Below are 16,927 nucleotides of genomic sequence, written 5' to 3'. Positions count from 1 at the left end.
TTAGGTTTTATGATTGCCAGTAAGCTGCAGTTACTAATGGGCTGCTGGTAAATCATGCATACATTTAATGACCACAAGGAAGTCAAAAACAGTGAGAAAATAAAAGAGGCATGCCTTAACGATATAATCAAACTCTTTCTCTTACATCAATGTTGCAGTTTTTACTGCCAACATACAACTATATTGTGTTGCTGGTGCTTTTTCCAGCCAGAAACATGGGGAATTTTGGACTTACTTCTTAATGTAGGCACAACTTCTTAATATTGATCAGTGAATTGATACAAATAAACCAGACGGCAGGTGTTTATTGTTTTGTTATAATTCATTATGGTGGGCTTGTGTTTGCAGGGCAGTGTGGGAAAGGAAACAAATGGGTGAAATGTCAGATTGACATCGTGTTATATCTCGTTTGACCAATCTAAGCTTTTCACTTAAACTTGAACTGTTAAGTTGAATTCAGTTTAATTCAACCTGGACCTCATGTAAATTAAAATATTTACATGATAGATCAAAATATAGAATAGCACAGCACCCATCAGTGTGGAGAGAAGAAACCGAAGCGAATTTCAGCAAACAACAGGAATCTGAGTGTATTACTGCAAAGTTGCCGTTATATGCTGAGTCCATTGCTTTTTTTGTCAATTAACATGCTGGATTAAGAAATGTTGCCTGTCTTTTTTTTTTGGGAAATCTAGAAGATAATGTTAAAGTTAACTTACTCTATGTCGAATATACACAGAGACTGATGTTTACAGTTAGTAACACCCTTGGCACTAACAACACATATTGTGCTGAACATAAACATAAAAAGCTAATGGCATAAAAAGCTAAAGGACATATTCTTTCCTGCAGGGCTGTGTAACACCAACAGCTCTCTCTCTCTCTGACATCTTCCTGTCTTAACGATCAAATACACAAAGGCTTCTTACGGTTCCTTAATAGTTGCAATCAATAAATGAATGAATTGACATCTAACCCATGTGAGGCTTTTTCCTCTAAATTGTTAGGTTGCACACTTTCTTTGTAGGTTTTGAATAGACCTTGTCCACAAATTAAAAAAGGCAGAAACAGGACTGAGAAAATGTGTTGATACCTGCACAGGTAACATATTGGCTTTGTACTTGTTTTTTTCCCAAGTGATCTTTCATTTATGTCAGTTTCTGACATAAATGAAATAATGTATACATCAGTAGTGAGCTCAGAGCAGGTAGGATGAATCTATAATATTTTAATAATAAAACATCTTGATTAGGTTGGACAGACCAAAGTCAAGGACAATGTGAAAGGAAATACTAAACTTGAATTAGACAAGAAAGCCTAGATTTTCGGCACAAACACACAATGGCAAATACCTTGTACGTTATTTCTAAAGATTTTATCATAACCATGCAAAAATAAATCACAACAGACCTGCACATAAAAACCTCAAAACGCTTTAATCCAAACATACCAGTGTAGTTATTTCAGGACGCTGAGATATCAGGGGAATACGGCAAGCTGTGTGTGTTTGGGGGGGATGTGACGGTGTTGCCAGGTTCAATATCATTAGCGAGGTTTCACCTGTCTGCTCACATACTGCATCATCTGGGAGTCACTTTGAAACCGTCCCTGCTCATGCACACCAGTCGCAGAGTAACGCAAATAAAAAAAACAAAAAAAACAAATAAAAAAGGAGAGGGAGGCAAATTTTCTAACGTTGTATGAATACCGCGCATAAACTGACAGATTCTACAATTATTAATGTCAGCAAAACAACTGTATGAAATCCTGTTTTAATAAAGTTCAGCGTGTCGTTTTTACACCTCGGTTCGTACACTTCACCGAACATGACTTGCAATGTGAGGAATAATGGCGACGCGGTTGAAGGCTGGAAATGCTGCTTTCAGACCTATTCACCGATGGTAGAGGCAAGTATTTTCTTTAAATGTTGCCACATTAAATCCAACCAAATCCTTCAGAATTGATTGTTGAAAGTAATGCTATTTTTAAAATGTCACTGTCATTTGGGTTAGCTGCCTTCCCTAGCCACACAAGGATGGTTTCTTTGCAACCCTTTTCTGTCTCTTTATATCTTAAAGCTCGTGAAGCAGAGAATTTTAATGTCCCTGTAATCAGCCGCGGGATATTGTTGGAGTTGGTTTATTGTTGTGTTGGATGTATCTACATGGAGCACTCACTTATCACAGCTGCTATTAGGTATGACCTTGGAAACTCATTTCTTTTTCCTCTGTTAACCACATATCGACTTCTGCCCGCCGTTGATTGTGATTACAGGGGGACACGTACGTTGTTTTATGTTGTCACCCGATTGTTGGTGTGTTTATCTGCCTGGGAGCCAATGATGCTCGGTGTATGATGGGTTTGACGGAAATTAACTAAAAGGAAAGGGAGTGAGGAAATGGTGTGTACTTTGAAAGTGCCCGTCTTTTGATTTGGCCGCTGAAGTCAGACAAGTAATTTTCATCTCCGTGGATCATTATGGGGAAGGTGATCCAAGTTATTATGTATGATTTCCTTATCAGCACATTCGTGCACTACGATTTCTATTTGCGCCGGTTTCCGTCTACCTTGACTTTTAAACAAAGAAATGATCAGCTGTGCAACAAGTGCATTTTTTCTTAGCTAAATTTTATTGTTTACCCTTGGATCGTGTCACGTTTTGGTTACACAGGAGCCCCTCTAAATTGAAGAGAAGAATAGAATAGATTTTATTGTTTTGTTTCACAGAATGAAAAACAATTCAGCAGCTCTCATTCGGCATTGGGACACTCTCTCAGACATACATACAAAAAATAAATAAATGCAAAAATATATACATGAAACAGTGTTTTGCAGCTGCCGTGGTATTATATTCTGTCCAGAAGGTGAATTCAAGTGATAGGCGATATTGATTGGATTGCTCAGAGATAAAAACTGTATTTATTTGTTGGATGTTGTTCCTAAAGTGCTGAATGTTTTGCTAGATGGAAATGGAGAGAAAAAAAACAATGTTTTCATGGCGAGAAGAGTCTTTTGCACTCTTTTCTAGAGTGTGCAAATGTACAATACAAATTGCGCATTTGGCGCAACTTGCTCCTATTAACTTTGGACACAAAAGATACAATGTACCCATGTTTTTATAGATAAAGTAAATAATAATAGTCTGTTTTTCTGCAATATCTGGATAGAATATTTAATTATTATATTTAATTATTGTAAATCTATCTATTCATTTATTTTCTTTTTTTCAAAAGATTGAAAGAACTTGATGGACCTCAATAAATTAAGTTTTGTTTCCCTGTAAAGTTTTTTTTCTTTCTTCTTTAACCAAAGAAATTATGTAAAACATTCCTTGAATCTAAACCAAAAACGAAGACAAAAATAATTTCTAGAGTAGTAATGTATAAATCTTTATTCCTTACCTTTCCACCACAGATCATGTAGGTGTTCTGGCTTTAGAAAATGTTTATTTATTAAAAGCGAAGAATACAATAGGAATACAATAGGTTGAATGGTAACATTGTTTACTATTGGTATTGTCAGCCTTCACAAATCTTTAATTGTTAACACACTTTACCTTTTGACGGAAAATGTGTTTTATCCTGTCCAATGAAAAAAAGTGACAATGAATGAAAACAGACAGATTTTATCCAAATCAACAGCTGACATAGGCAGCTTTGATTGATCCGTTGCCACAGCATATCTATTAGAAGTCAGTCTTGGCATCCTAATTGGCTACACATGAACAGACTGCCATAATGCTATTAATTAACCTAGAATATACAGCATTGGCAGTAGGTCTGTTTACTTTTTTATTTTCATTTTTGGTTGAGGATATTTAACATTGTAAACCCTTGATCAAAGCACTTGTTACCCTGAGGTGGTTGCCATCTTTAGACTTGAGGATGCTTGATCAATTAAACCTTTTTCATATGAGGCTATCCCAAACCCTGGTCACAAAGGTTGCAGTTTTTACACCAATAAATGTTCACTGATAAATTGCCGTGCCCACAGGGAATCCTTTAGAGAAGGATGAAGAAATAATGAAAAACTGTTAAAAATGGAGTACAAGGAGGGGGAGAAAAAGATGAAAAGTCTTCTTCCCAAAAGGCTGTTCTTTCCAAAAGGAAGTATCCTTTAATCAGTGTCCTATTATATGTTCTATGAGGGCAGAAATATGTGTTGCGGGAAAAAGAAGAAAGAAATCTCTCAGAAGATTTAGCAACTCCTTCTGATGGGGTCAAAGGCCCGCCCATGAATAACACATGAGAACTGAAAGGGGAGGCAGAAGAGACATGTTGGCTCTGTTGAACCAGGGAATGTACTGTTAAAGAAGACATGTTGACTCTGATGGGTCTGCAACTTTTCCTGCTCCGCACTTCTTTTCAGGAAAATAAGGAATCTCATGAGACATAATTACCCTCAAGCCCTCTTGTCATATTTTGGCCGTATCCTCCAGATTAAGGGTGGGTTGGTCTTTAGGACTTGAGCAATACTTGTTTCAAAAAAAATATGTAACAGTGATTTGGATTTTGTTATGTTTGTTGCAGGAGTGGATTTATTTAAACCTCTTTTTGTTTCTGTTAGGCTACAGTTACAGCTGAAGGACATATCCATTGCCTTAATATTGCCTCTCTGGAATTAGGAGTCTCTCACAGTGATTTGCTTTGGCTCATAAAGATGCGATGTTCTCTTAGAGTAAACGCGCTTGTGGACAGTAGCAGGAAGAGTAACAGGCAGAAACAATCCATCAATAGCTGCACATTTATTACTGTAATGGCTGTTTGTGATGTGGTACTTTGGACGTTTTAGTTTACATGTTCATCCGGATATAATAGCATATGCAGTAATTCATATAATCTCATTAAAATGCAGAAAGTTTTTGGCTTTTAAAGTCACTGTGACCCGGAGGTCTGCTGCAAGCAGCAGCTGCTGCATACTGAGCAGAGCCCTGATTGATCTTCCTAAGTGAGAGCAATTATTGGGAATGTTCTTTACAAAGAAACCGGCACCCTTTCTTTTAGACGCATGCAAAACACCCACACACAGACGCACGCACAAATCCACGCTTGATCTTCATACGGTATATCAAAATGAAACGGTGTTTTTAAAAAAAACTTTTTAACAGACTTTGATCTTGATTTGGAGCTGATGATCCTTGGCTCTTGAACTCTGCCCTTTGCTGATTATGCATAGAATATTTTGACCCGTTGGCCTTTGAATAGAGAACAGCAGACATGAAATGAATAATGTGAAATAAAAAATGGACACTTTACATCTGAAGCAGTTGCTAAATAGGACGGGCATGGTAATCTTTGTCTAAAATCCTTGAACTAGTATAAAATGGAAACTCCATTTGTGCGTGTGTACATCAGTCAAAATTTGCTTGAGAATGGTTGTAAACACATTTGCATCCACTTCTTGGTATTTTTTGGCTCTCGGTGCTACAAAGGAGATGTTGTATTAATTCTGTATTTATTTATTGATGGTGTGAAGGATAACCTTCACTCATGAATGTAGGATAGTAGACAGCTTGGTGTGGGGGAAAGACACCATTGGCAGCTTCTTACGGGCTTCGCGGCTGGCAGAACTGGCAGGGTGAAGATGAACGTAATGCGGCATGGATGGAGCTGCACACAGCTTAGAACTTAGAAAAAAAAAAATTTAAAAACTACAACGCTGCTTTCTTTTCTTAAGTGTTGCATACTGCTACACCCAGTCAGCCAGCACTGCAGCTGACTATCATGGAGACTAAATGTTAACTGGTGGATGGCCACTACTGCTGACCACGGAGTTAAAGTGACTGGAAGAGATGAGATAGGTGCTACACGATGCCAAATTGTCGTTTGACCGCTTACATCTTAAGGAAGACACATTTTTCCACATGTATATCAAATGAAAATCTACCTTTTATTTATGTTCTGACTCATCTGTTTTGTTTCAGACCAATATTCATTTTAGTGTCCTTAGATATTGATTTGCTAATCAGTCTTAAGATCAAGTGCGAAAGTTTTTTTCATTTAGTGTTTTTTTTTTTATTCTAGTGTAACCTTTAAACAGTTTTTGGTGCGTTTTGAAAAGATAAATTACAGATAACTTTGCAAAACTTGTTTTTGTGCTGCGTTAGCTCAGTCCATCAGTGCCTGGCTTACTACTTGGCCCCAGATCTTAAGTGCTCCACCTAACTTACACATTTCAGGATGACCTTGTGTTTCTCAATATACATTTTCTTCTACTGTCATCATAGGTCAGACAGAGGAGCTTTGAGTTCTGGAAATGGAAACTTATTTAGCTCTGCTCTCTTGAGACAGTTTCAGCACTGAATCTGATACAGCCTGGCGAAAAGGAACTGTTGAACTGGCCACATTACACTTCATGAGACCTCTACCGTTGTGCTCGAGGGATTGTGTGTTCGCACACTGAGTTCACTTCCACACAGAGCTTGAAATTTTACTGTCAAAACACTGGGAAATGATGGCAAAAACAGTAAAGCACAATGATGTTTTCAAGGTCTCTTCATCCGAGATGTATCATTATTTGCCTAATCCTTTCTTCCTTTATCATTCGGCAATGTTTGCCTAAGGAATCAGCCTTTATCTATGTCTGTTCGGTTAATGAGGTTCCATTTAATTTCACATAGCTAACTTTACTGCTTTATGACTGCAGGATGTTGTGGCCCGTACCTCTGTTCAAAGAGATATGGGTGGTTTCTTATACTATCCCAAAATAACACGTGCCAGATGCAACATCATCCATAACGTGTTTAATCTCTCTGCTTCTCTTAACTGATAAAGCATCCCTTGGGGAAAGTGGGCTCAGTCATTCTCTTGCCTTTGTAAAGGAAGTTTCGGGTCCTGTTACATGATGTTGTTTCCACGCCATCTTCATTGGTGGGTACCGAAATAAATGCAAAATACAACTAATCGTTTAAGCATTTAATATAAATCAAAGACATTTCTTTTATATCTCAATCCATGTCTCAAGGATGATGTGAATAACAAAGAAGCATAGAAAACTACTGCCTCGAACAAAAAATCAACCACAAGCATGGAATGTATCAGGATGTCTCACATCTGGAATGAAACACAACTTATGGTAGCACTGACCTTTTTATTTTCTGGGGAAAAAATAAAATTTCTAGCTGCCCAAAACAGTCAAAAGGAGGACACACCCTGTAGGCAAATCAGTTGAGTCTTCTCAGTCCTGCAGAATTGCAGTTTTTCTTTAATGTTTTTCTTGAACAGAAGTCACTTTTTTCCCTTCATGTAAAAGTCCCTCCATGTAAAAATCCTTGCTGTGTGGGCAGATACACTTATACCCACCTGCTGCCAATATCGAACAAGACCGTCCTGTTGCTTTCTGAACACTTTACATTGTCCTCAACTTTCTTTGTTTAAAGTAATGTACTCCTTACCTTAAAGGAGCAATAAGCAAAACATCACCACTAGGTGCGCTGTTTAGCACTGTCTGTAGACCAAAAGAAAATGTGTGACAAGCTGACTCTCGACCTCCAAAATCTAAGCAGCAGACCAGTTATCCGTTTCAATTATACCTTTTTTGTGAAAAAAAAAATGTGCACGAGTATTATGGTGGGTAGCACACAAGCCGGCCGGGCTGCAATAAACAATGCTAACTGTGTTAGCTGGGCTACCGGCTACCACTTCACAACCGTAAAGTGAGTAGCCGCATAACTGTAGTAAACAAGAAACTGAAGAACACCACAGAGAGAAAGTCTGTGACATTATACCATAGTCTGTCTAAAAAGATACCTTTAGTTCTTAACAACACTACCTTCGCTTATTGCTCCTTTTGAAGTTCTTGATGATCCAGAAATTAATTATTTTTACTTTAATGGAACAATGTATTTTCAGCATGTTTAAAAGGTTAAATCTCTCCAGTCGTTAGCCTTCTGGTAACTATATTAAATCAAACTGCATTAAGAACTGTTTTTGTTCTATTGTTCTTTAATAAAAATATTATCTAACATAAATGTTAGATAATATGGAAGCCTACTGGTTTATTATTATTATCAATAATAATAATAATAATAATAATAATAATAATAATAATAATAATAATAATAATACAAAATCCATTCTAAGAAGGGCTGGTGCCTATTTGTTCTGTATGTCCATCCTAGTTGCAAAGCACAGAGCTAAAATCAGATTTTAGCTATTTCTTAAACAGTATCTGATTTAAACGTATATATGAGTGGTTAGATAAGGCCGGTAAAATTAGGCAAAAATTTCATTGGTACCTAGAGAATGGGTATTTATTCACAATTCTGTATAAATGCATGCTTAGTGCTTTTCCGTAAATAGAAAATGCGTGTTTGAGTGTGTTTGCCACCGTGTTTCAGAGCATCTTAAGATAAAACATGGTGCGTCCCCAAATGACTTTGGCTCTAACAACTGAAGAAGTGCCTGGTAAGCAACAGGCCTCATTAAAATACAGATCAGGAGGCACTTTAAGTGTTTGTAATGTATAATTCACCATTGCTCCTCCAAAGCGATAAAACTGATTGTTTTCTCTCCAAATGTCAGGGCTGGTTTTTCTTGGTTCCCCTTTTTTATGTTGGGTTCACAGTTTGATTAGGAGTTGTTAATATTACAACTCCTCTTAAGCACCAAACATTCACTTTGATAGCTCTTATAGGAGCGCCCCATTAACATCTCTAACTAATGGACACATTCATTTTTACGTTTTTTTCGTATAATTAAGACAAACAAACAAGGCAATCACTGGGGAAGACTGGCAGGTTCTGCCAACTGCTCTGATATATTGGGTGCCATTAGGCTTGGCTTCGTGCAAAACATAATGGATTACATAATTGCCATATGCCTCTAAACAAAAGCACAAGCGTAAACATTCCCATGCATTGTCAAGTTGGCATACGATAGTGTGCAGGAGAAACCTTCCAGATTTATCCGAGTGTCTGAACTCCTGAGGATTTTGATTCATGTGTGGAATTTATCGTTTCATTTATGTGGAAACAAGATAACCATGATGTCAGAGCAGATGTGACCTGTTCCCATTAACTTTCATTCTGACAGACTGCGTTGATATGCTGATGGACCACGGTTCTTTTCTCTCTGTTTGCAGGTTTACTGGTCCCAACCTTCCCTCGCCTATTATTAGCAGCAAGAACTGGCTTCGACTTCACTTTACGTCAGATGGCAACCACAGGTTGAGAGGTTTCAGTGCCCAGTATCAGGGTAAGCTCAAGACATTACCCCAATATGGTTTTCAGTATAATGCTAGTAATTATCATAGACATTTTCCTGATTGTGTGCAGCATGTTCAGTCTTGTGAAGTGACCTTTTAAAAACTCATTCGTTGCTCCTTATAGATGCATGAAACAGCTTTTTTTGCAGGCTCTGAATTCTTCCCTGAGGTTCTGATTCTGACTTGGGCCAATTCAAATTTTGTGTTACAACTTCACTTGTATCTCATTTATGGTCTAGTAACTATTTATAAAAGGGTTCACTGGAAATATATTTTATATTTTCAGCAAGAGTTCACAAAACCTTACTACTTCACCTGTGTAAATCTACAAATTTCACAATTGGGGTTATTGGCCAAAGATTTTCATACAAACCCCACTAAAATTAAATACATTAGTACATTTTCTTCATAAATCAGATCATGCCTAATTTTTTTCTCAAGAATAAAAGTACACTATATTTTAAAATAGTCAATTTTCACAACAAGACTTCAATATCAGTTAGAACAGAGTTGATGACTTGAACAAACAGGTGCTGGTTTACCATTTGATGTATTACATTGTTAAATCATTTGTTCATATTCATGTTTCAGTAAAACATTTATTTCATTGCTACTGTCAGTAGATTAAGACTTAATTATGATAATGTAATTTTATAATACTTATTGTATGTCCAATATTTGCAAATTACAGAGCTTTCCTGGTAGAATTAATGTACGTCACCCTCTATGTCTAAGTTATACGTTCCTTATCAGTAAACTGGGCTGAAGGTCCTCTATAAAGAAAAGCTGTTTTTTTTCTCTGTTTTTTTACTTTTTCTGCCTGTATTCCCTCCTATAAATTCCCTGTACCTATAGCTGTTAAACTTTGATATTCATTCTGTAAAACAAAATTATAAAATTACAACTAAAAAAACAATTAAAAGGGATTCAAGTCAAAAAGGATTTTTGAATGTTTATATAGACTCACAGAAAACAAAAATTTCAGTTTCAGTTGACAGTCAGTCCACTTAACCTGATAATCAACTCATTCTGGACACCATGCCAACAACTGGGATATCTTGACTTTGTAAAGTGCCCTGAGATGACATGTTTCATGAATTGATGCTATATAAATAAAATTGAATTGAAAAATGTAATCTTATACTGATAACTTGTTCTAAAACTTCAAGGTCCTGTCCAACAAGTACTCCTCACATTAACAAGCTAGCTCTGAATGATACAGGAGCCAATAAAAGCTACCCCATAATACCATCCCTATTGGGTCATTTCTGTAAAATGGTATTCTCACTCACATCTCGAAACACTGCATTACCCTTAATTTGCTTTAATGTTATGCCGATTCTGAACATTTTTAGGTAGAAGAAGAAACAGGTTCACTGTGATGGCAAAGGAAAGGACCGTAAGATCCTTCCACTGGACCAATTACTAGTGCGCGCCCACAAACACACACACACACACACATACATGCAAAGAAACACACACACACACACACACCTGCTAAATCCTCTTTGTAACATGCATCCGTTTTTCTTCTCATAACTGTTAGCAGTTCAGGGGGCACCTCTGAGAGGGGATGAGCACTGAAAAAGGATTAGATTTCCTTCAAAAATGGTCATGTCAGAGGATCTTACCTCCAGCCATCCACTGGTGAGATAATTGGAATGGGGAATAGAAAGGAGAAATGGCTAGGATGTAAAATACATGACTCTTATTTAATTGCACATTCTGTGTTTGATAAATGTTAAGAAAGATATTAAAAAGCTCTGCTAACAGAACTGAGCTCTAGTCAGCTTGACCATGGAATCTTTGGAAAAAATGCAATGGTGTTCGGGTCACTGAGTACACATTAATGTTTAGATGTTTTTAGTTGGTCATTAGGTGTGGAATACATCTGGGAATAGTATATAGGGTGGTAACAAACGTATTTCCTTTTTGTTTACCGTCACCTTGTCTAAAGGTTTGTTCTAAGTTCAAACATCCATCCATCCATTCAAGACTATTTTAATAAAACTAGTACCACTTTGGCCAAAAATCAAAGTGAAATAACAGCAAATAAAAACATGAGATGCTCACTAATGTATTTAGCAAGTGAAGAAAGATAGTACATAATAGTGATTGGATTTTCAAGATGAGTAAACAGTAAATAAAAGATACATATTTAACTTTCTTTATAATAGCTTCAGCAAAGCGTCCCTATAGATCTTGTGTTGTTCAAAGTGTATTTTGTGCTTGCTTGTGGACTGATTTATTTTTAACAGCGGGCATGTTTTTATTTAGATTTCTTTATTATTAATGAGGGAGAACCTGGTGGATACTGTATCCATGTTAATGTGGACAACAAACACAAATCACTGCATGTCTGTATTTGTCCACTCTAAATGAGCCATTTTAACAATGACAGTTAATGAGGTTTAAAAAGAAAAAAACACTTTACTGCACAAAGACAAATGTTAACATGAGATCAATAGGATTTCACATTTATTGTATTTTATGCTGTCAGAAAGCAGGCGCTTTGTGTCGAAACCCAAATGTGATGTCAGAGTTTAGACCCCCTACATACCAGGAACAAGCTGTTTTTGCTTTTTTGTGTAGTTGAGAGAGCGAATCGTTTTAACGGCTGTTTCATTTTATCACGGCCATCTTAACGACTTCTTCCACATGGGGCTCAGATTTATGTATCTTTATTAAGATTCAACTGAAGAGGAGCAAAGACTATTTTAGAACACACTCTAAATTTCTCTGTGACAAAGGGTCCAAAAGGTTTATTAGGGTCTTTGATAATGCTGAAGATGTTTACTTGAGCAGAGGAATAAATATTTGGTTTTCTGCTGTGATGACAGGTTTCGTTCACCTTGCAGTTGTCACAAGGCTCCATTATTTAAGCTCCAAATGTAGTTTTTATAGAAATGAGTTATTTTGCGTGTGATATACTCTGGTGGTCTTACGTTAATCATATTAGCTCAATGATAATTGTAATACTCAAGGACTCCCCAGGAATTGTCAAGCTTTGTTCCTTTGAGTTAAAATGCATAACATCTTCCTTCTAAACGTAAGCAGTTTTCCCATTTTGCACATTTTAACAGTCATGCAGCTGCTTAACTGCCTTATAAACGACTTTGCCAGATCAATGTAAACATAACTCAGTGGGTATTGCTCTAATCAACAGCATGAATGTTATGTGCTGCACTCATCACGCTGCTAGTTGACTGTACTGGTGACATCAAACTATGTCTTGTCCTATGTGCTGTGTTTTCTCCACAGTGAAGAAGATGACTGAGCTTAAATCTCGAGGTGTGAAGATGCTGCCGAGCAAAGATAACCACCATAAGATATCAGTGTGTAAGTTATAACTCTTACTTCCTTACTAAACCTGCAGTGAATGTTAGTTAGTGTGTTAACAACTGGATTGCAATAAAGGGACATTTACGCTTTGATACCCTTTAGTGTTTAAGGTAATTTTCAGACATTATAGTCCAATAGGCCTGGTGCCATTGGTGCGTCGGTGTTAATGGGGTTGCCACGTTCTGCCGGTCCGAGGTTGCTTTCACAAAACAATTTGGAAGACAAACCTGACCTTTTGAATCGTCTGTTCCCCTCCTTGCCAGAAGTAGCGCCGGGAGTAACATCTTGCTCTTCGTTCCAAAGAAACTTGTCATTTCTTTTCCACCTTTCAGCAGCACACTGGACAGATTTGGAGTGCAGCTAACAATTATTTTAGTAACTGAGTAATCGCATAAAACAGTGGCAGGTTTTGTAGATACTTCATTTACCTACTTCAACTTATTTGAGGAGTGATATAAACAATGAAAAACAAAATGCTAATTAATGCTAATTTATGAATAATTTTATTACTTTTGTATAAAGAAAATTGGCATTTTATTGCCTGAAATGCAGTAACATTTCATGTCTTTAGTGAACATCAAGAAGTAAGCGGTCGTCTGACTGCACCGTAGGATGGACTGTTCTGAAACGTCCGTGGAGGTTTGAGGTGGAACCTGCTCTCAAAGTATTTTCATTTTGCAGTGAAGGCGCGCTGCTGTGTTGTTCCCAACAGCTTTAAATAGCAGGCAGATGCTTTGCTTCCTGGTTTCGCACACACTTCTACTACAGGACAACGTGACGCATGCAGTTACTCTTCTAACCGCTGTCTGCCGCTTCAGACACTTGGACTGAAGCGTCTGCCGCCCTCTATTTTCGCATAATGGCATAATCCCATATCCACATGGGACTGGCCGCACGGGGGCCATAGTAGCCAATCATATCAAAGTTATGCGGGGAGCAGAGCTAGGGCTGAGCACAGAGAGCTAGAACAAAGAAAAAACAAAGAAAAAAAAACCTGAGAGCTGGCTTGTGGCTCTTAGAGCTGAGTCTTTCCACATTACTCTCCACATTCCTATCTGCAGACATCTGTTGTTTATAGATGTGTTTTATCAGTAAAATATGTCTTTCTGGCGAACTTCGTTTATCATCGAGTTGATGATAAGCACACGACGTAGTCATGAATTGATACGGAGGTCGTCCCAGCAGGTTCCCCTATGCTGCGGATGTTTCCTGCTCCGGTGTCGTAGCATCGAGGACATGCTGTTACTGAATGGTAATTCAGTTTTGCGGTACATGCACTGCACTGTGTTTCCTTTCCTGTTTAGTTTAAAGTGATCCCACACTCCTGACACTTCGCATTGTTGTCCTGGTGCTTCTTTTTGCCTCTCTAATAACCGCCCTTGGCATCCACGTATCAGCAGCGTTGCGTACAACGAGCAGAAGTGAGAGCTTTGTGCAAAACAACGCTATCACTTCTAAACAGCTGGCTTGAACGTGGTGTGCTGAACGATTAGACTGTAGTTCAGCAGAATGTAAAGAAGCCTTGAGACAAATGATTTGCATGAAGGATCTTTCCTAAGCTGCTCGATTCGTTTGAGGAATCGTTTCAGCCCAGTTCAGATATGTCCCGTGGTCTCTTTACCTTGACAGCTAGATTGTTACTGTAGGCACAAACCAGCAGTCGTTAAATACTTTCATCTGACCATATTTCTATCAAAGCTTTTAACTCAACCTACCGTATCTCCACAAGTGACTGCAAAATGTTTCTAATGGGAATCTTGCAACAGATCTTTGTTTATGTTGTTTTTTATACACAGTGCCCTGCCTTGTAGTCTAATTCCTGCGTTTGGTTCACTTTAAGCCATGTTTTTAGGCTGACCAGGGTTTGCTTCATTGATCCACATTTGATTACATATGAACACTTTTTCAAACGAACCGTACTTACCAAGCAATTCACCTAGTGCACTAAAGGAAATGGAAAGCATTATTATACGTCACAATGTGGAAAATAATATCTCCTGCTTTTGGCTCCATACGTCCACATCGTGTTTCTAACTATGCTGCAGATCCACTTTTTTAGGTCTTAAATTAATGTAATGCATAAAGCATATGCATAATATATGAATGTTTATCTGAAAACATCTGTGTTTGTGAGCTATTCTAAATATATAAGGTTACCATGGCAATAATGCTTTAGCCTTAACACAGAAGGAGCTTCTGATTAATGTTAACTTCTAATTTTAGAGTTTTCGGTTTACCCAACACATGGAGCTTCACAATAAAGTCAGAAGAAGAAGAATTTTAAAATGTTAAATATTAAAGAATTGTAATAAACAAAAAAAGCAAAGAGATGCACACTTAAAATAAAGCAGATTGGTTACACTGACCAGCCATTCAAACAGAGAACAACGTAAAGTTTTTTTTAGTTCAACAGGTTTAAGGCAGGGGCACTCAAGTCCACTCCTCGTAAGCTACTATTCTGCAACTTTTGGATGCAGAGCTTGATGACATGTTAATGAAGACACTCAACACCTTGAAGAGTTGCAGAATAGCAGCTCTCCGGGAGCACGGACTCAGGAAACCGTATTTGAAGTTAAGCATCGGATTATAAATAAAGTGGGTAAAAGATATATTGAACACATCAGTTTGTCTTAGTTCTGAAAATTCACAACAGATGCCTGCAGCAATCCTAGGTATCCATACATACCAACGTGGGAATTATTTGGATTACTTTGGTATTTGCCAACATCTGTGGTAAATGTTGTGTCAAAGGTTCCTTTACAAACATTTGAATTAGGAAAAAGCTTGAAATGCTCATTGTTTATATTGCCTCTTCAAACCGTGTCCTGCTTAATTACAGACACTGAGTCTCGGTCCTCACGTGCAGCTATTTTTAAAAGATTAAAACAAAATTGTTTTTGTCTGTGTTTAACTACAAGGTATACGGACACAGTACCCATTCCTTAGTGCATAATTTAAAATCAATGTCTCGTTTGCCTTCTATGACCAACTTTCACAATCGTTTGAAATTCTTAAATATAAAAACTGTAGATTTTCAAATGTTATATAGCTGAACATCTCTGATCATTTTGTATTTTTAGATTTAGCTCCTCACATGCAAGTGTATTGCATTAGTATGTTAGTGTGCTGTTAAGCATGGACCCTGAGTGAAATTCACATGATGTAATAATCTAGAGTACATGGAACACTGTTTTACTAGACCTAAAAATTAAGAAGCCTAAAAAAATCAATACCATCCCAGTGACTCCACACAATAAAGTTATATAGTTCAAGCTCCTATTTGCTGGTGAATTAGCAGACCTATCTACAAACATGTTTGTGAGCTGTAGTTTTAGAATAGCATTAGCCTAATAAGGGTGGTGGGTCTCTTAAATGCTATTCAAAGACTGTCTGTGTTTTCTTTTTTTTACAGTCAAAAATGATTCCAGACAGTCAAATGTAACTTTCTTGTAATCAAGGAAATGGTTTTGTGTCCTTCATTCAGCCAGCTGACAGGCAGTGGGTAGTAATAGGTAGGAGCATGGGGGTAAAGGGTGCAACTATTTTCTTCCTGGAGGCAGAGAAAATGAGTTTCAACTTCAGAAGATATTAAACACATGTTTGCAGTTTCGAATAAGCAGCTGTTATTTAGTAAAACCCTTATACTGGTAACCAGCCCATGTTTATATTTATTATAGGTTTAGTGGGTTAATGCGATGTTGGCTTCAAAACTTTGTTGATGTGTGATAAACAATGTTTAAAAGGCTTTACATGAATAAATGGGTTTATTGAACTTTCTGCAGCGACTGCATGTCAATAACATTTTTGTACTTTGTGAAATGAGAGAGGAGCATGTTTGTGGAGAAAAAAGCAATCGATTCTCTTTCTGATGTTCAGTCAGAGTGCTGACAAATTACATCTGTGACCAACCGTCACCAGAAACGGAGCCTCAAAGTGTCACTCTCCCTTGTTTGTCCAGGAAAGAAATGATAGCAACGATTTGTTGACTGACAACAGCCTTAAGGTCCTTAAGGGACCTTATTTGGTTAATTTATACACTATCATATTATCCAGATATTACCCATCTCGAAACACATCAGATATACTATTAAATTAAACTGATATATTATATATATATTGAATATCAGTTGATCGAGAAGTATAAAAAAGTAGAGGATGTCTTCATTGAATATTTTGTTACTCATTAAATTGATAGCAGTCTATTATTTTCAGTTTTCTGACTTTTGCTAAGTATCCAGACAAAAGTTTGTGTCTTTGCTCATTTACAAAACAAGACAAAAAATCTGGCGATAAACAACCACTTCTAGAAATACTGTGAAATTTTAGGCTGTACTACAGTCACACTTCAACCTGCAAATGGATGCCAGTCATTGCATCAATG

The 16,927-nt window shown here is 37.3% G+C and overlaps 1 protein-coding gene across 1 annotated transcript in view; it reads left to right on the top strand.

Annotated features, from left to right (window-relative positions):
- csmd2 (CUB and Sushi multiple domains 2) overlaps positions 1–16,927 on the top strand; it is a 340,637-nt gene that overhangs the window by 129,273 nt on the left and 194,437 nt on the right. Inside the window, exons 6-7 of the mRNA XM_021322558.2 lie at positions 9,082–9,194; positions 12,466–12,543. Coding sequence (XP_021178233.2) covers positions 9,082–9,194; positions 12,466–12,543 — 191 coding nt within the window. The remainder of the gene's footprint in view (positions 1–9,081; positions 9,195–12,465; positions 12,544–16,927) is intronic.

This window comes from Fundulus heteroclitus, chromosome 13 (assembly GCF_011125445.2).
Source record: "Fundulus heteroclitus isolate FHET01 chromosome 13, MU-UCD_Fhet_4.1, whole genome shotgun sequence".
NCBI lineage: Eukaryota > Metazoa > Chordata > Actinopteri > Cyprinodontiformes > Fundulidae > Fundulus > Fundulus heteroclitus.
Note: the sequence above shows the minus strand (reverse complement) of the source record. Positions and strands in the feature narration are given on the sequence as shown.